This window comes from Chiloscyllium punctatum, chromosome 2 (assembly GCF_047496795.1).
Source record: "Chiloscyllium punctatum isolate Juve2018m chromosome 2, sChiPun1.3, whole genome shotgun sequence".
NCBI classification, from domain to species: domain Eukaryota; kingdom Metazoa; phylum Chordata; class Chondrichthyes; order Orectolobiformes; family Hemiscylliidae; genus Chiloscyllium; species Chiloscyllium punctatum.
The window spans coordinates 158,973,745-158,992,714 of record NC_092740.1 but is presented as its reverse complement, the minus strand read 5'-3'; the positions used below and the strand labels follow the sequence as shown (position 1 = coordinate 158,992,714).

The 18,970-nt window shown below is 44.0% G+C and overlaps 1 protein-coding gene across 1 annotated transcript in view; it reads right to left on the bottom strand.

Annotated features, from left to right (window-relative positions):
- Positions 1-7,126, bottom strand: part of LOC140492584 (major intrinsically disordered NOTCH2-binding receptor 1-like) — a 32,439-nt gene extending 25,313 nt beyond the window's left edge. Inside the window, exons 1-2 of the mRNA XM_072591568.1 lie at positions 6,965-7,126; positions 6,329-6,577 (exon numbers count right to left, since the gene is read on the bottom strand). Coding sequence (XP_072447669.1) covers positions 6,329-6,577; positions 6,965-7,126 — 411 coding nt within the window. The remainder of the gene's footprint in view (positions 1-6,328; positions 6,578-6,964) is intronic.
- Positions 7,127-18,970: the final 11,844 nt, after the last annotated feature.

Sequence of the window (18,970 nt, the reverse complement as noted above, 5' to 3'; positions counted from 1 at the left end):
ATAAGGTCTCCTCTCAGCCTCCGACACTTCAGGGAAAACAGTCCCAGCCTATTCGACCTCTCCCTATCGCTCAAATCCTCCAACCCTCCACCCTTGTAAATATTTTCTGAACTTTTTCAAGTTTCACAACATCCTTCCTATACCATGGAGACGAGAATTGAATATTTCTTAAATGTTAGGAGGAATTCTGCCTTTGACCACTCTTACAGGCACCAAGTTCCAGATTCTCATCACACTCTGGGTGAAAAGATTTCTGTTCACATCTCCTCTAATCCTTTTGCCCGTTAGCTTAAACTTATGTTTTCTGGTCATTGAACCCTCCATGAAAGGGAAATGTTCATTCTTGTCTACTCAATCTGCACTCCTCGTCATATTATACATCACCATCATGTTCCCTCCCAACCTGCTCTGCCCTAAGGAAAACAACTCCAAGCTATCCAATCTCTTTTCATAACTGAAACTCTCCAGCCCAGCAAACATCCCTGGTAAATCACCACTGCAGTGTTATCACATCCCTCCTATAATGTAGACTCCACACTGCACATAATACTCTAGCTGTGGCCTAACCAATAGTTTGTTCCAGCATAACCTCCAATTCTGTGCCTCAGCTGATAAAGGAAATCATGAATCAGTAATAAATGCTAGACAGTCAGTAATTCTCACAGCCGGAAGAGAATAATCACTTTATTCATCTGTCCTGATATTTTAAAGAACTGGGGGACATGCACACCAAGATCCTTCTGATTCTCGATACTTCCCAGTGTCCTACTGTTCATCATGTGTTCCCTTGCCTTATTTGTCTTATCCAATGCAATACCTTACTTTAATCCAAGTTGAACTCCATTTGTCACTGATCAGTTCATCTGCCCAACCTATCTATACTTTTCCTGTAATCTAAGGCTATCCTCTGATTTACCACTTTATGTTATGAAGGTGAAGGTGTGTACCATACTTTTAAGAGAGAGTGAATGCTGTTTTGCACTGAGAGCTTACAAGCACCTGTCCTATGATTAGCTAGCAGTCTCAGAGTGTACTGGAAAATTGTAAAAATGTAACAGTTGATTGTGAAATAAATGCCTGAGTCGGTTTCTATTCTGACAACATTTTGAATTTAACCAATCAGTTTAAATTATGCCTCAGGATGATAAAACGCAATTGAGTTTAAATTTATTGTTTTGCCAACATCAAACCAATGAGACGATCTGATGTTGGGAGGATAAGAAAGGCAGGCAGTTTGAAAGTTAGGTAGAGTAACTGTCATCAACAGTGTAACTCCATCGAAACACTCTCTGTCAAAGGTAATAGGGGACTCCATCGTGAGAGGAACTGACCGGGGTTTTTGTGGCAGCAGACGGGATTTAAGGATGGTGTGTTGCTTTCCTGGTGCTAGAGTGAAAGACATCGCGGACAGAGTGCAGGACATCCTCAAGGACGAGGGTGAAGAGCCCGAGGTGGTGGTACACGTCGGCACAAATGATGTCGGGAAGAAGAGGAGGAACATACTACAGCGAGACTTCGCAGAACTAGGAAGAAGGCTAAAAAGCAGGACGTCCAAGGTGGTTATCTCCAGTTTGCTTCCAGTTCCTCGGGCTAGTGTGGCCAGAAACCGGGAGATAATGGACTTGAACGTGTGGTTGGGGAACTGGTGCAGGAAGCAAGGTTTCAAGTTCTTGGATCACTGGGGTATATTTTATGGTAACCATAAATTCTACAAGAGAGACGGCTTGCACCTTAATAGAACAGGGATCGGCATTCTGGCAGGCAGGTTTTCTGCTGCAACACCGCTACATTTAAACTAAGTAGCGGGGGGGAGGGGACAAGCTGGATGCTTAAAAAGGAAATTGAAGGGGGAGTTAGAACAAGAGAAGTCAAGAAAGACAACTGTATCAAGGAGGCAGAAAACTGGAAAAGGCATCATGCTGTAAAGTTGAGTGAAATAAGGGTTGAGGGGAAGGGTGAGAGCAGTAACAAATTAAAAATTCTATATATGAATGCACGAAGCATTAGACACAAGGTGGATGAGCTTGAGGCTCTTTTGGAAATTGGCAGATACGATATTGTGGGGATAACTGAGATGTGGCTTCATGGGTACAGGGCCTGGGAAATGAATATTCTAGGCTACGCGTGTTATCGTAAGGATAGACTGACGGGCAGAGGGGGTGGGGTGGCCTTGTTGGTAAGGGAGGATATTCAGTCCCTTGTGCGGGCGGACCTAGAGTCAGGGGATGTAGAGTCAGTGTGGATAGAGCTTCGAAACACTAAGGGTAAAAAGACCCTCATGGGAGTCATCTACAGGCCCCCAAACAGTAGTCTGGATGTTGGAGGTAAGTTGAATCAGGAGCTGAAATTGGCTTGTCGCAAAGATGTTACTACAGTTGTTATGGGGGATTTTAACATGCAGGTAGACTGGGAGAATCAGGATGGTATCGGGCCTCAAGAAAGAGACTTTGTGGAGTGCCTCAGAGATGGATTTTTAGAGCAGCTGGTGCTGGAGCCGACCAGGGATAAGGCGATTCTGGATCTGGTATTGTGTAACGAACCAGAATTGGTCAGTGACCTCGAAGTGAAGGAGCGATTGGGAAGTAGTGACCATAATACAATAAGCTTCAATCTGCAATTTGAGAGGGAGTGGGTACAATCTGAAGTGACAATATTTCAGTTGAATAAAGGGAAATATGGAGCTATGAGGGAGCAACTGGCCAAAGTTCAATGGTTCAATACCTTAACAGGGAAGACCGTGGAGGAACAATGGCGGATATTTCTGTGTATAATGCAGAAGATGCAGGATCAGTTCATTCCTAAAAGGAAGAAAGATCCCAGGAGGAGACATAGGCGGCCGTGGCTGACAAGGGAAGTAAAGAAACATATAAGGTTAAAAGAGAAAAAGTATAACTTAGCGAAGATAAGCGGGAAAACGGAGGACTGGGAAGCTTTTAAAGAACAACAGAGGATTAGTAAGAAGGAAATACGCAGAGAAAAAATGAGGTACGAAGGTAAACTGGCCAAGAATATAAAGGAGGATAGTAAAAGCTTTTTTAGGTATGTCCAAGGCAAAAAAATGGTGAGGACAAAAATTGGGCCCTTGAAGACAGAAGCAGGGGAATATATTACTGGGAACGAAGAAATGGCAGAGGAATTAAATGGGTACTTCAGATCTGTGTTCACTGGGGAAGACACAAGCAATCTCCCTGAGGTAACAGTGGCTGAAGGACCTGAACTTAAGGGAATTTCTATTTGCCAGGATTTGGTGTTGGAGAGACTGTTAGGTCTGAAGGTTGATAAGTCTCCGGGACCTGATGGCCTGCATCCCAGGGTACTGAAGGAGGTGGCTCGGGAAATCGTGGATGCGCTGGTGATTATTTTCCAGAGTTCAATAGAATCGGGGTTGGTTCCTGAGGATTGGAGGGCGGCTAATGTTGTGCCACTTTTTAAGAAGGGTGGGCGGGAGAAAGCAGGAAATTATAGACCAGTTAGTCTGACCTCAGTGGTGGGAAAGATGCTGGAGTCTATTATAAAGGATGAAATTACGGCACATCTGGATAATAGTAACAGGATAGGACAGAGTCAGCATGGATTTATGAAGGGGAAATCATGCTTGACTAATCTTCTTGAATTTTTTGAGGATGTAACTCGGAAGATGGACGAGGGAGATCCAGTGGATGTAGTGTACCTGGACTTTCAGAAAGCTTTTGATAAAGTCCCACACAAGAGGTTAGTGAGTAAAATTAGGGCGCACGGGATTGGGGGCAAAGTACTAGATTGGATAGAGAATTGGTTGGCTAATAGGAAACAAAGGGTAGTGATTAACGGCTCCATTTCGAAATGGCAGGCAGTGACCAGTGGGGTACCGCAGGGATCCGTGCTGGGACCACAGCTTTTTACAATATATGTAAATGATATAGAAGATGGTATCAGCAATAACATTAGCAAATTTGCTGATGACACAAAGCTAGGTGGTAGGGTGAAATGTGATGAGGATGTTAGGGGATTACAGGGTGACCTGGACAAGTTAGGTGAGTGGGCAGATGCATGGCAGATGCAGTTTAATGTGGATAAATGTCTGGTTATCCACTTTGGTGGCAAGAACAGGAAGGCAGATTACTATCTCAATGGTATCAAATTAGGTAAAGGGGCTGTTCAGAGAGATCTGGGTGTTCTTGTCCACCAGTCAATGAAGGCAAGCATGCAGGTACAGCAGGTCGTGAAGAAGGCTAATAGCATGCTGGCCTTCATAACAAGAGGGATTGAGTATAGAAGCAAAGAGGTGCTTCTGCAGCTGTACAGGGCCCTGGTGAGACCACACCTGGAGTACTGTGTACAGTTCTGGTCTCCAAATTTGAGGAAAGACATTCTGGCTATTGAGGGAGTGCAGCGTAGGTTCACGAGGTCAATTCCTGGAATGGCAGGATTGCCTTACACGGAAAGACTGAAGCGACTGGGCTTGTATACCCTTGAGTTTAGAAGACTGAGAGGGGATCTGATTGAAACGTATAGGATTATGAAAGGACTGGACACTCTGGCAGGAGGGAACATATTTCCGTTGATGGGGGAGTGCCGAACCAGAGGACACAACTTAAAAATACGGGGTAGACCATTTAGGACAGAGATGAGGAGAAACTTCTTCACCCAGAGAGTGGTGGCTGTGTGGAATGCTCTGCCCCAGAGGGCAGTGGAGGCCCAGTCTCTGGATTCTTTTAAGAAAGAATTGGATAGAGCTCTTAAGATAGTGGAGTCAAGGGGTATGGAGATAAGGCTGGAACAGGATACTGATTAGGAATGATCAGCCATGATCATATTGAATGGCGGTGCAGGCTCGAAGGGCAGAATGGCCTACTCCTGCATCTATTGTCTATTGTCTATTGTCTACCTTTTCATATAAAAGATATTTGCAGTAAAAGAAAGAAGAGAGACACCGACGATGACAGCCGCTGTGTGGCTTTGAAACTAGTTGATGTAATTAGCAGTCTTATTGGAGCAGCATATTGTTATGGAGTTAGAGGCAGATAATAAGCAGTTAAGAGAAAGGGAGGCTTAGAATTGTAAATAGTTGTTATTTAATGTTCACTTTTAGAATTAAGGAATAATTTGATTTTTTTAAATAGTGGAGTTTAGGAGTTCTCTGTCACTCATCTTTTAACAGATTAGGAGGCAAGGTGACCTTTTCTGTGAGCTTGGTTTAATTAATAGAAGGGTTCACTGCCGTGTCATAGCAACTAGCTTTTGTGTCATCTGTGAAATTAAGCCTCCCACATACAAGTCTAAATCATTTATATAAAACACAAACAGCAAGGGTCCCAACACTGACCCCCATCGTAGACCACTGTACACAGACTTCCAGTTGGAAAGATAGTTCTCGAATATCATCCTTTGCTTCCTGCCACTCAGCCAATTGTGGATACAATTTGCCAGATTTCCCTGGAAACCATGGCTTGTAACTTTGCTATAAGACTCCCATGCATAACCTTAGTAAACGCCTTGCTAAAGAGCAAGTAAACTAATCAAATATATTGCCTTTATCTACACACCTGGTCACCTTTTCTAAAAATTCAATCAAGTTGGTCAGACATGACCTCCCCTTAACAAACACATGTAGCCACATGTTGGTTAATCCCTGCCTCTCCAAGCGCCCCTTAATTCTGTCCCTCAGAATTGCATCCAATAATTTCCCCACCACTGAGGTTAAACTGATTGACCTGTCGTACTCATACAGTCCTCACATACACGTGTATCCCTGCCCATCTTCTCCAGATACCATTTACTCAGTATTGCGTCCCTCTAGGCATCCCAATTCTTCTGCCTGGGATTTTTGTATCTGCATTGCATTGACCATAGATTCTTCAGGCACTTTGGTTTTGCACTGTGAAATATTCTTTATAAAACTCTCTGCTACATTATGATTCCTCTCTTTTAATTCAGAAGATTTATTGAAGTATAGATTCATTGTCATCTAGCATGGAAATGGAACCTTCAGCCCAAATAATCCATGCCAAACATAATCCCAAACTATACTAGTCTCACCTGCCTGTACTTGACCATGTCCTTCCAAACACTTCTTATTCATGTCTTTTAAATGTTGTAACTTTACCTGCAGCCAGCACTTCCTCTGGAATTTCATTCCATACTCAAACTACTGTCTGTAAAAATGTTGCCCCTCATGTTTATTTTATGTTTAATTGTACCTTTACTAAATATCCCCAGTATTTTATAACTTAATGTATATTTATTGTCTTTATGAACTACACTGTGACATTTAATAAGCCCCTAGGTGCAAAATAATATTATATAAATTGTGGTATCTACTAGCAACAGTATTTTAATCATGTATCACCTTGCTTAAATGATCAGCTAGATTTGTTTGTTCTGACTGTCTGTCATAATCCTGAATTGTCCATGATGGATGAGCTTTGTTCAGTTGCCAGCTATTTTCTGTCCTTATGTCTGCATACAAGGGATTCCTCTTGATGGTGGACTTCAAAGTTTGAGGAGTGATATGTTTGCTGAGCACATTATCAATGAGAACAGGGCCATCGCCATACAATTGTAAGCTGAACTTCTCTGGCGCATCTTGGTCTTTAGCCTAGAAGACATTTAATACACAACAGTGCAGTGACACTGATGTAATTCACAGGACTATTATCAGAATCAATTTGTGATGACTCTGCTGTAAACTTGATTCAATTAATTTTTGTCAGGAAATGGTTGCAAATGTCCATTTGAATGCACAAAAATAACCGATTAAACAAGTTATTTCCTAAAATGCAAAGAACAATTACAAAAGTACACTTAATGAATTAAAATATAGGCTTTGTATGATCATATTTCCAGAGTCATCTATATGAATGTTTTATATCTTTTTATCTAAGTCAATAAATTTAAATTTGAAAAAAAAACATATAAAAGCATTTCCAATGTATTTGCAATTCTCAGAGCAAATGCACAATGTGAAGATGTTTGAATCACTTACTGGCGAATAGACTTGATTGTGCCACTGACGACCACTCAGAGTTGTTCCAGAGAGACCTGTAAAACCAAATTGGCTTAAACCAGGATTTGTACCTAATGCTTTTACATCTAACTGCAGAAATTTGTCAGGATGGTTGTTATTTGGCAAGACTGATAGGTCCATGTTTCTTTCGTGTTCTACTCCAGGCACACACTGGTACTGATGAGCAATACACTTTCTTTCTAATTATTAATAAATTATTGAACATTTAGGTGGATAGTTGAAACATTATCTGTCTGCAGAGCTCCTTTTCAAGAGCAAATGAAATAACCATGAACTGCAGTCACTGATGAATAATATACACCTTTTGACATCGTTTCTTTCATCAGCAAGTTGCAGGTCATGGCGCAATGTGGTAGAGTAATTTTAAAATTATGAAAGGATATGTGTAAAGTAAATTATATCAGGTAGATAAAAGCAGATAATTTCCAGTAGTTGAGAGACTTAGAATGAGGGACATAGCAGCAATATTAAAGGTTTTTAAATGCCTACCAAGACAAATTGCAATAGCATTTAGATTGTTACTTCTGTGATGTGGCTAGGGCTGAAAACTAACACTACTTCACAAATACTGATACAATTATACAAATACAACATCTATGGACTTGGAATTTGCAAAAAGAAGAAAATTCTTTCACGATTTGTTAAATAAACTGAATGTTTAATCAAACTTTTATAAGTTTTTGGGGCAGTGTAAAAACTAAACATTCAGTGTGATTTTATATGACACTCCCTGATTTCCCATCTCTCTGATAACTGTTACAAATATTGGGACTGATTCCATTAAGTCAAAACTGGACCATAGAGAGAAGTATCAGATTACAGCAAGGAAACAGAGATAGAAGGGCAATCTTCCCAGGTCCCGTTTGATGTGGGCGATGGTGAGAGAACTGGGAAAATAACATGAGATGGCCAGTGAGAAGCTTCTCAAGATGAATTCCCTGGGCCAAATGGGATATATCCTAGGCTTCCCTGGGAAGTAGGGGAGGAGATTGCCGAGCCTTTGGCTTTGATCTTTATGTCATCATTGTCTACAGGAATGGTGCTAGAAGACTGGAAGATAGCAAATGTTGACCCCTTTTTCAAGAAGGGGAATAGAGACAATCCTGATAATTATAGACCAGTGAGCTTTACTTCGATTGGGTAAAGTGTTAGAAAGGATTTATAATTATTTAGAAAGGAATAATTTGATTTGGGATAGTCAACACGGCTTTGGGAAGAGTAAGTCATGCCTCACAAACCTTATTTGAGAAGGTGATGAGGGTAAAGTGGTTGATGTGGTGTATATGGATTTCAGTACAGCATTTGACAAGGTTCCCCATTGTAGGCTATTGCAAAAAATACAGAGGCATGAGATTGAGGGTGATTTAGCAGTTTGGATCAGAAATTGGCTAGCTGTAAGAAGACAGAGGGTGGCGTTTGATGGGAAATATTCATCCTGGAGTTCAGTCACTAGTGGTGTACCACAAGGATCTGTTTTGGGCCCACTGTTGTTTGTCACTTTTATAAATGACCTGGATGAGGCCAGAGAAGGATGGGTTAGTAAATTTGCGGATGGCACTAAAGTCAGTGGGATTGTGGATAGTGCTGAAGGATGTTGCAGGTTACAGAGGGACATAGATACACTGCAGAGCTGGGCTGAGATGTGGCAAATGGAGTTTAATGCAGAAAAGTGTGAGGTGATTCACTTTGGAATACAGAGTATTGGGCTAATGATAAGATTCTTGGTAGTGTAGATGAGCAGAGAGATCCTGGTGTCCATGTACACAGGTCCCTGAAAGTTGCTATCCAGGTTGATAGGGTTGTGAAGAAGGCGTACGGTGTGTTAGGTTTTATAGGTAGAGGAATTGAGGTTTGGAGCCATGAGGTCATGTTGCAGCTGTACAAAACTCTGGTACGGCCACACTTGGAGTATTGTATACAGTACTGGTTGCCGCAATGTAGGAAGGACATGGAAGCAGTAGAAAGGGTTCAGAGAAGATTTGCCAGGATGTTGCTGGATATGGAGGGAAGGTCTTATGAGGAAAGGCTAAGGAACTTGAGGCTGTTTCTGTTAGAAAGAAGAAGGTTAAGAGGTAACTTAACAGAGACATGCAAGATGCTCCAGAGGATTAGATAGGGTGGACAGTGAGAGCCAAGATTAGAGCAGTGTTGGAAAAGCACAGCAGGTCAAGCAGCGTCCGAGTTGCAGGAAGATTGACGTTTTGGGCAAAAGCTCTTCGTCAGGAATGAGACTGGGAGCCTCAGGTCTGGAGAGATAAATGGGAGGAGGGTGGGGCTGGGGAGAAGGTAGCTAAGACTACAATAGGTGGATAGTGGTGGGGGTAAAAGTGATAGGTCAGAGAAAAGGGTGGAGTGGATAGGTAGGAAGGAAGATTGACAGGTGGGACAGGTCATGGGGACAGTGCTGAGCTGGAAGGTTGGAATTAGGGTAAGATGGAGGGAGGAGAAATGAGGAAACCAGTGAAGTCCACATTGATGCCATGGGGTTGAAGGATCCTGAGGCAAAAGATGAGGCGTTCTTCCTCCAGGCAATGTAGGAGGCCCAGGACCTGCATGTCCTTGGCAGAGTGGAAGGGGGAGTTGAAATGTTCGGCCATGGGGCGGTGGGGTTGATTGGTGCAGGTGTCCCGGAGATGTTCTCTGAAGCGCTCTGTGAGGAGGCATCCAGTCTCCCCAATATAAAGGAGACCACACCAGGAGCAACGGATACAATAAATGACATGTGTGGAAGTGGAGGTGAAACTTTCATGGATGTGGAAGGTTCCTTTGGGGCCTTGGAGGGAGGTGAGGGGGGAGGTGTGGATGTAGGTTTTGCAATTCTTGCGATGGGAGGGGAAGATGCCAGGAGGGGAGAATGGTTTGTTAGGGGGTGTGGACCTGACCAGGTAGTCACAGAGGGAATGGTCTTTTCAGAAAGTAGATAGGGGTGGGGAGGGAAATATATCTCTGGTGGTGGAAATGTCAGCAGATGATGCGATTTATGTGGAGGTTGGTGGGGTGGAAGGTGAGGACCAGGGTGTTCTGTCCTTGTTACGGTTGGAGGAGTGGGGTTCGAGGGCGGAGATGTGGGACGTGGATGAGATGTTTTGGAGAGCATCTTCAACCACTTGGGAGGGAAAATTGCAGTCTTTAAAGAAGGAGGCCATCTGGTGTGTTCTGTGGTGGAACTTGTCCTCCTGAGAGCAGATACAGTGGAGGCGGAGGAATTGGGAATAAGAGATAGCATTTTTGCAGGAGTTAGGGTGAGAGAAGGTGTAATCCAGGTAACCGTGGGAGTTGGTGGGTTTGTAGAAAATTTCAGTGTTGAGTTGGTCATTGTTGATGGAGATGGAGAGGTCCAGGAAGGGGATGGAGGTGTCTGAGATGGTCCAGGTGACTTTAAGGTTGGAGTGGAATGTGTTGGTGAAGTTAATGAACTGTTCAACCTCCTTGTGGGAGCACAAGGTGGTGCCAATACAGTCATCAATGTAGCGGAGGAAGAGGTGGGGAGTGGTGCCGGTGTAACTATGGAAGATGGACTGTTCTACGTAGGTAACAAAGAGGCAGGCATAGCTGGGGCCCATATGGGTGCCCATGGCTACCCCTTTCATCTGGAGGGAGTAGGAGGATTTGAAGGAGAAATTGTTGGGGGTGAGGACCAGTTCAGCCAAACGAATGAGAGTGTCAATGGAAGGGTACTGGTGGGGATGTTGGGACAGGAAGAAACAAAGGGCTTGGAGGGCCTGGTCCTAGCGGATGGAAATGTAGAGGGATTGGATGTCCATGGTGAAAGATGAGGCATTGGAGGCCGGGGAAGTGGGAGTTTTGGAGGAGGTGGAGGGTGTGGGTGATGTCCCAAATGTATGTGGGGAATATCTGGACTGGGGGGATAGAACATTATCGGGGTAGGTGGAGATGAATTCAGTGGGGCACGAGTAGGCTGAGACAATGGGTCAACTGGGTGGTCAGGCTTGTGGATCTTGGGAACGAGGTAAAACTGGGTGGTGCGGGGTTCCTGAACTGTGAGGTTAGAAGCTAAGGGTGGGAGATCCCCTGAGGTGATGACTTTGTGTATGGTGAAATGATGGTTTGGTGATGAGGGGTGAGGCCATTGTCGAGTGGGTGGTTGGAGGAGGTGTCTTCAAGTTGGCGCCTAGTTTCAGCGGTGTAGAGGTCAGAGCGCCAAACTACCACTGCACCCGCTCCCTCCCCCCCCCTCCCCCACTGGTTTGATGGTGAGGTTGGTGTCAGAGCACTTACTGCAGTTGTCAGCAACTGGACTGAGTCCAGTCAAGGGAGAAGGGTACTCTCTTTGTTCGGGGGTCTTGGTGCAGTAAGTCAGCCTCTGATAGCAGTCCAGGTCCTTCTTGGGAGCAGCCAAGTCAGGATCCTGCCCCCATATGGGGGGAGGAGCTGAATGACAGGCAGCACACCAACCATCTTTCTGCCCTATTGTGGGCTGGTTTCCTACTTGAATGAGAGGGAGACAGGTACGAAGGGAGATGAAAGTGGTTGGCACAGCTGTAACTATTGGTACAGGTGGGGAGGTCTCCCGAGTAAGGGGCCATGAAAAGTTTACAGTGTCAGCAGTTAGAGTGGCGAGGACAAGTGGAAAGGATGTTGCATACTTTAGTGAGAGAGCTGGAGCATGAGCCTTAGTGGGAGGTGAGTCCACAGTAGAGATCGAGTGAGTGTGAGGTATCAGAAAGAAACTGGTGGCACCTACATTGACAGGGTGACCAAGTAAATGGGCTTTCTTCCTGCAGTGCTGGGCATTCCTCCAGATAGGTAAGACTGCACTGAGCTGGGTGGCCACATAAGATCAGGCTGACATGGTATAGTGTTGTGGTCTCTGCTGCTGATCTGTGAACCACCATGTACAGCATGACTTCCTGAACTAAGTCCTCAAAATGAGGCACCGATAGGCCCTGTCTACCATGTCCATGGCAAATGTCCAGCACCGTGCAGGGCAACTCCAGACTGACTGTGCTTGGCTGTGTTCACAACAGTGCCAGGGAGATGCCAATCAATTCTGGAAACAGCAGAAGGTAAAATGGGCTGGAGATCAGTCAAAACCAAAAGACCATCAAACATAGGAGCAAAATATGACCATTCAGCCCATCAAGTCTGCTCCAACATTCAATCATGGCTGACTCCCACAGCTACCTAGACCACACCTCCTCCCACCCTGCCTCCTGTAAAAACGCCATCCCATATTCCCAATTCCTTCGTCTCCGCCGCACCTGCTCCCAGGAGGACCAGTTCCAATACCGTACAACCCAGATGGCCTCCTTCTTCAAAGACCGCAATTTCCCCCCGACGTGATCGATGATGCCCTCCACCACATCTCCTCCATTTCCCGCTCCTCCGCCCTTGAGCCCCGCCCCTCCAATCGCCACCAGGACAGAACCCCACTGGTCCTCACCTACCACCCCACCAACCTCCATATACAGCGTATCATCCGGCGTCATTTCCGCCACCTCCAAACGGACCCCACCACCAGGGATACATTTCCCTCCCCTCCCCTATCAGCATTCCGAAAAGACTACTCCCTCCGTGACTCCCTCGTCAGGTCCACACCCCCCACCAACCCAACCTCCACTCCCGGCACCTTCCCCTGCAACCACAAGAAATGCAAAACTTGCACCCACACCTCCCCCCCTCACTTCCCTCCAAGGCCCCAAGGGATCCTTCCATATCCGCCTCAAATTCACATGCACCTCCACACACATCATTTACTGCATCCACTGCACTCGATGTGGCCTCCTCTACATTGGGGAGACAGGCCGCCTACTTGCAGAATGTTTCAGAGAACACCTCTGGGACACCCGGACCAACCAACCCAACCACCCCGTGGCTCAACACTTCAATTCCCCCTCCCACTCCACCAAGGACATGCACATCCTTGGACTCCTCCATCGCCAGACCATAGCAACACGACGGCTGGAGGAAGGGTGCCTCATCTTCTGCCTAGGAACCCTCCAACCACAAGGGATGAACTCAGATTTCTCCAGTTTCCTCATTTCCCCTCCCCCCCACCTTGTCTCAGTCCCAACCCTCAAACTCAGCATCACCTTTGTGAGAGGTAATTTCGGTGCAAACTTTAAGATGTGCCTAGACCACAGACTGATCTATAATAAAAGATAAAACTTTTGCTTCTTTTCTAAAACATTAGACTTTTGCTTTTTTAAAACATTTTGTATACTCAAAAGTAAAATAGTGTATGCAGTTTGTGAGCAGAGTAAAAACAAACAGGCCCTTGATTGATGAAACCATAAACACAGGCAGGGAAGGATGAGTCCTTGACTGATAAGACTACAGGGGAAGAAAGACAGCACCTCTAGGAACATGGGAGGCATTTATTGCAGACTTTGTGATAAGGGTGCAAATTGGAGAATAATGATGTTTTTAAGAATGTGAACCTCAGGGCTCGTTAAGAGCCAGGAAGGGGAGGGTCTGGAGACATTTGTTGCAGACTTTGTGATAAGGGTGCAAATTGGAGAATAATAATGTTTTTAAGAATGTGAACCTCATGGCTCGTTAGAACCAAGGAGGGGAGGGACTTGTGCTGTATATAATGAGAAACTTTGTAAGCCTCAGCGCGCCTTTTACTCAGAAGGCTGCCCGACTCTGCAGACTTGCTAATAAAACTTTGTTTTCCTGAATTTGTCTAGAGCGATTATTAAGAAGCGATTTTCGTTTCTAACAACCTTCCTAACCTGCAATCTTCTTCCTGACCTCTCTGCCCCCACCCCCACTCTGGCCTGTCACCCCCACCTTAGCCTCCTTCCACCTATCGCATTTCCAACGCCCCTCCGCCAAGTCCCTCCTCCCTACCTTTTATCTTAGCCTGCTGGACACACTTTCCTCATTCCTGAAGAAGGGCTTATGCCCGAAACGTCGATTCTCCTGCTCCTTGGATGCTGCCTGACCTGCTGCGCTTTTCCAGCAACACATTTTCAGCTCTGATCTCCAGCATTTGCAGTCCTCACTTTCTCCACGTAATTCAAACCCATTCTCCCACTTTCACCCTGTAATCCCCTTGATACTCAAGAACCTATCTCTCTCAGACTTAAATACACTCAATGACCTGGCCTCCACAGCCTTCTGTGGTGATTAATTCCACAGATTCTCCTCTCTCTGGCTGAAGAGGTTTCTCCTTATCTCTGTTCTAAAAGGTCCTCCCCTTACTCTAAGGCTGTGCCCTCGGGTTTTAGTCTCTCCTACCAATGGAAACATCTTCCCAACATCTACTCTGTCCAGGCCATTTGGTATTCTGTATGTTTCAATTAGGACCCCCCTCATCCTTCTAAATCTAATCAAGTATAGACCCAGAGTCCTCAAGTGTTTCTCATATGTTCAACTTTTCATTCCTGGGACCATTCTCATGTACCTGCTCTGAACATGCTCCAGGGCCAGTCCATCCTTCCTGAGATATGGGGCAAAAAACCACACCAAATGCTCCGAATGTGGTCTGACCAGAACCTTATAGAGCTTCAGAAGTACATCCCGGCCTTTATATACAATACTGCTAACTATGCTGTAAACCTGAGAGCCTTGGGAAAAGTTGATGAGCAGAGAGATCTGGGAGTTCAGGTTCATTGTACCCTGAAGGTTGCTGCACAGGTGGATAGAGTGGTCAAGAAGGCATATGGCATCCTTGCCTTCATCGGACGGGGTATTGAATATAAGAGCTGACAGGTCATGTTAAAATTGTACAAGACATTGATTCGGCCGCATTTAGAATACTGTGTACAGTTCTGGCCGCCACATTACCAAAGGAATATGGACGCTTTGGAGAGGGTACAGAGAAGGTTTATGAGGATGTTGCCTGGTATGGAAGGTGCTAGCTATGAAGAGAGGTTGAGTAGGTTAGGTTTATTTTCACTAGAAAAAAGGAGATTGAGGGGGGACCTGATTGAGATTTATAAAATCATGAAGGTTTTAGACAGGGTGGACAGAGATAAGCTTTTTCCCAGCGTGAGCAATTCAATAATGAGAGGTCATGCGTTCAAGGTGAGAGGTGAAAACTTTAAGGGGGATACACGTAGAAAATACTTTACACAGAGGGTGGTAGGTGCCTGGAACGTGTTGCCAGCAGAGGTGATAGAACCAGGCACAGTAGATTCATTTAAGGTGCATCTGGGCAGATGCATGAATAGATGGGGAACAGAGGGATACAGATCCTTAGGAATTGGGCGATATGTTTAGACAGTGGATTTGGATTGGCTCAGGCTTGGAAGGCCGAAGGACCTATTCCTGGGCTGTAAATTTTCTTTGTTCTTTGTTCTTTATATTCAAGGCCTCTCAAAATAAATGCCATCATTGCATTTGCCTTCTTAACTACTGACTTAAACCTCACGTTTGCCTTGAGAGAATCCTGGAATAGAACTCCCAAGTCTCTTTGCACTTCAGACTTCTGAATTTTCTCCCCATTTAGAAGATTGTCCGTACGTCTATTCTTCTTACCAAAGTGCATGACCTCACACTTTCCCACATTGTATTCCATCTGCCACTTCTTTGCCCACTCTCCTAATCTGTCCAAATCCTTCTGCAGCGTCCCCACCTCCCCAATGCTACCTGTCCCTCTACCTATCTTTGTATCATCTGAAAACATAGCCAGAATGCCCTCAGTTCCTTCATCTAGATTGTTAATGTATAAAGTGAAAAGTTTTGGTCCCAACATTGAGCCTTGTGGGACATCACTTGTCACTGGCTGCCATCCTGAGAAGGACCCTTTTATCCCCACTCTCTGCTTTCTGCCAGGGAGCCAGGCTTCTTTCCATGCTAGCACCTTGCCTCCGACACCATGGGCCCTTACTTTACTCAGTAGCCTCTTGTGCAGGACCTTGTCAAAGGCCTTCTTGAAGCTCAGGTAGATAACACTCATTGGCTCTCCTTGGTCTAACATGCTCTTTAATTCCTCAAAGAATTCTAGCAGATTTGTCAGGCATGATCTCCCTTTGATGAAACCATCCTGAATTTGCCTTATTTACCATATACTTCCAAGTATCCACTTCAGAAATCTCATCCTTCACATGACTGAGGTTAAGCTCATTGCTCTGCAATTTTCTGTCTTTTGCCTTACTCCCTTTTTAAACAGGACTATCACGTTAATGATTTTCCAGTCATTTGGAACCCTCCCTGATTCTATTGATTCCTGAAAGATCACCACTAATACTTCCACTATCTCTTCAGCTATCTCCCTTAGAGCTCTGGGGTGTAGTCCATCTGGTCCAGGTGACTTATCCACCTTTAGGTCATTCAGGTTTTCTCGCACCTTCTCTTTGGTGATGGCCACCATACTCAGCTCTGCCTCCTCACTCTCTTTAAATTTTGGGCTATCAGTCATGTCTTCCACCGTGAAGACTGATACAAAGTAATTATTCAGTTCCTCAGCTATTTCCTTGTTCCCCACTACCATCTCTCCAACATCATTTTCCAGTAGCCCAATGTTCTCTTTTGCTTCTCTTTTGTCCTTTATATACCAAACAAAACTCTTACAGTCTTCCTTTATATTACTGTCTAGCTTACCCTCATATTTAATCTTCTCCCTCCTTATTCCTATCATTACTGCCCTCTGTTGGTCTTTGTAAGCTTCCCAATCCTATGGTTTCACACTGCCCTTCCCCATATTATATGCTTTCTCTTTTGCTTTCATGCTATCTCTGACTTCCCTAGTCAGCCTCATCCTCGCTGTACCATGCTTCTTTTCCCTAGGGATGAATCTCTGCTGTATCTCCTGAATTACTCCTAGAAGCCCCTGTCATTGCTGTTCCACTGTCTTTCCTGATGGGCTCCTCTCCCAGTCAATTCTGCCCAGCTCCTCCCTCATGCCTCTGTGGTTGCCATTATTCATCTGTAATACCGTTACCTAATGGCTGAAATGCCAATTAATGCATTGAGTTTGGTACGGTATAACAAGAAAATTTGTAATGTTATCTTTACTCTGCAGATTAAAGAGAGACTCAGTGGGAGAGTAGGCTTAGAGAGAAGAAGGAAGGTACTCAAACTCAATTGATATCATTTGCTTTTATTCAGAAAAAGAACAGCCAATGCAATATTCCCAAAATGTTTTATAGCCTTTTGGTGTAAGGACAAGTCAAACTCATTCAACTTAAAACAAACCATTTGCTAAAAAATCCTTCAGTTTATATAATCTAGATGATGAATTGTGTTTGTTCAGGATCATTAATTGCAGGGACTCCTGGTGGCATTTTCAGCACATAAATATTCCCCAAATAAATAAGTTGAATGTTTTTATTTTAGCTTTTTCTCAGCCAACGTAGCAAAGACCAGATGTGAGTTCTGCCTCAGTCTATCCACATGACATCATTACACATCAATGTTTGCATGCTCGAAGAATAAATTGCAGTATTTTTTCAAAGTTTTTATTGCATATCATGTAACATAGTTCCATAACCTCAGTTAAATATAATGAGAACAGATGTTTTACAAAATAACCCATTTCGTGGTGAAAACAGAAAGGACCTGGAGAATTTGTGCTGGGAGTGAGTGGAGTGCAAACTAGAAGAAAAACTTGTGTTAAATAGGAACTATAAATATGTACTAAATTATAAGTTCCTTAAGTGTCTTTATGCTTAATTTTATAAAAAATGCCACCTTCCAGAGGTTTCTGAGGATATCTCAGTTAGGACAGAGTAGAAACTACACATCAACCAGCAGCCAGAGCAGAACTGGAGAAGTGTTTTTAATAGATGGAAACCTTTATGTATGATTATGTGGTTTTTATCTTTTAAAAAGTCTTTATCAGTTTCAGATTAAAATAAAACAAGAAAGATTTTCAATAATGATGATACACTTTGTGAATGTTCTTCTTGCAGGCAGAAATGCAGAATGTGGTTTATTGGGTCCAAGTACCTTTCCAGCTACATCTCCAAATATCTTTTATCTGTGTGAGCCGAGAGTGAATGTTGACCGGTAATTGATCCATGAGGGCCTTATAGCCAATTCAATGCAGTAATTTCCTAATATCTACATGTATACATCGTCAGATAGCAGGTATCTCTGTGGCTTTCTGACATATTTATTAATGCAGATATCCACTAAGGCATTAGAGAGGGTTAACAAAACTCAATCACTGTTTACCTTTTCAGTTGAAATCTAACCATTTCCTGCATCAAAAGGTCCAATTTAACCCTTTCTTTGCTTAGAAGGCTTCATTGAATATTTATCCGAACCATCACCCAACTGTATCTTCACAACAGCTACCGAGACCACAATCCTCAGCCTTTCACCCTTGCTAGTTGGCATGAGCAAACCACTAGCCTTCTCACTGCATCATGCTTGCACACACCACTGCAGCTCATGGCCATGGGGATCACTGAACAATCATAGACATGTCACGGGGTGATATCAGGCACCAGCGTCAATGTTTTTTACTTCACTCATGGGATGTAATTTGATTTGATTTATTATTGTCACATATACCAAGAAACAGTGAAAAGTACTGTTTTGTATGCTAACCAGACAAATCGTATCTTACATAAGTACATCAGGGTAGTAGAACAGAATGCAGCATATAATGTTACATCTCCAGAGAAGATTCAGCGATAGATCAATTCTAATGTTTGAGAGTCTAGATTAGCGTGGTGCTGGAAAAGCATAGCAGATCACGCAGCATCCAAGGAGAATGAGAATCGATGTTTCGGGCAGGATCCCTTCATCAGGAATGTATGAGAGGTCTAATATATGAGAGGTCCCTTCATAAGTCTGATAACAGCAGGGTAGAAGCTGTTCTTAAATCTGTTAGAAGTCAAACAACACCAGGTTGTAGTCCAACATGTTTATTTGAAATCACAAACATTTGGAGGGTTGCTCTTTCGTCAGGTGAAGTGCATTTCACATGACAAAGCAGCAGTGCTCCAAAAGCTTGTGATTTCAAATAAACCTGTTGGAACATAACTTGGTCTCATCTGACTTCTCTCTTTGTCCACCCCAGTCCAATACCAGCACCTCCACATC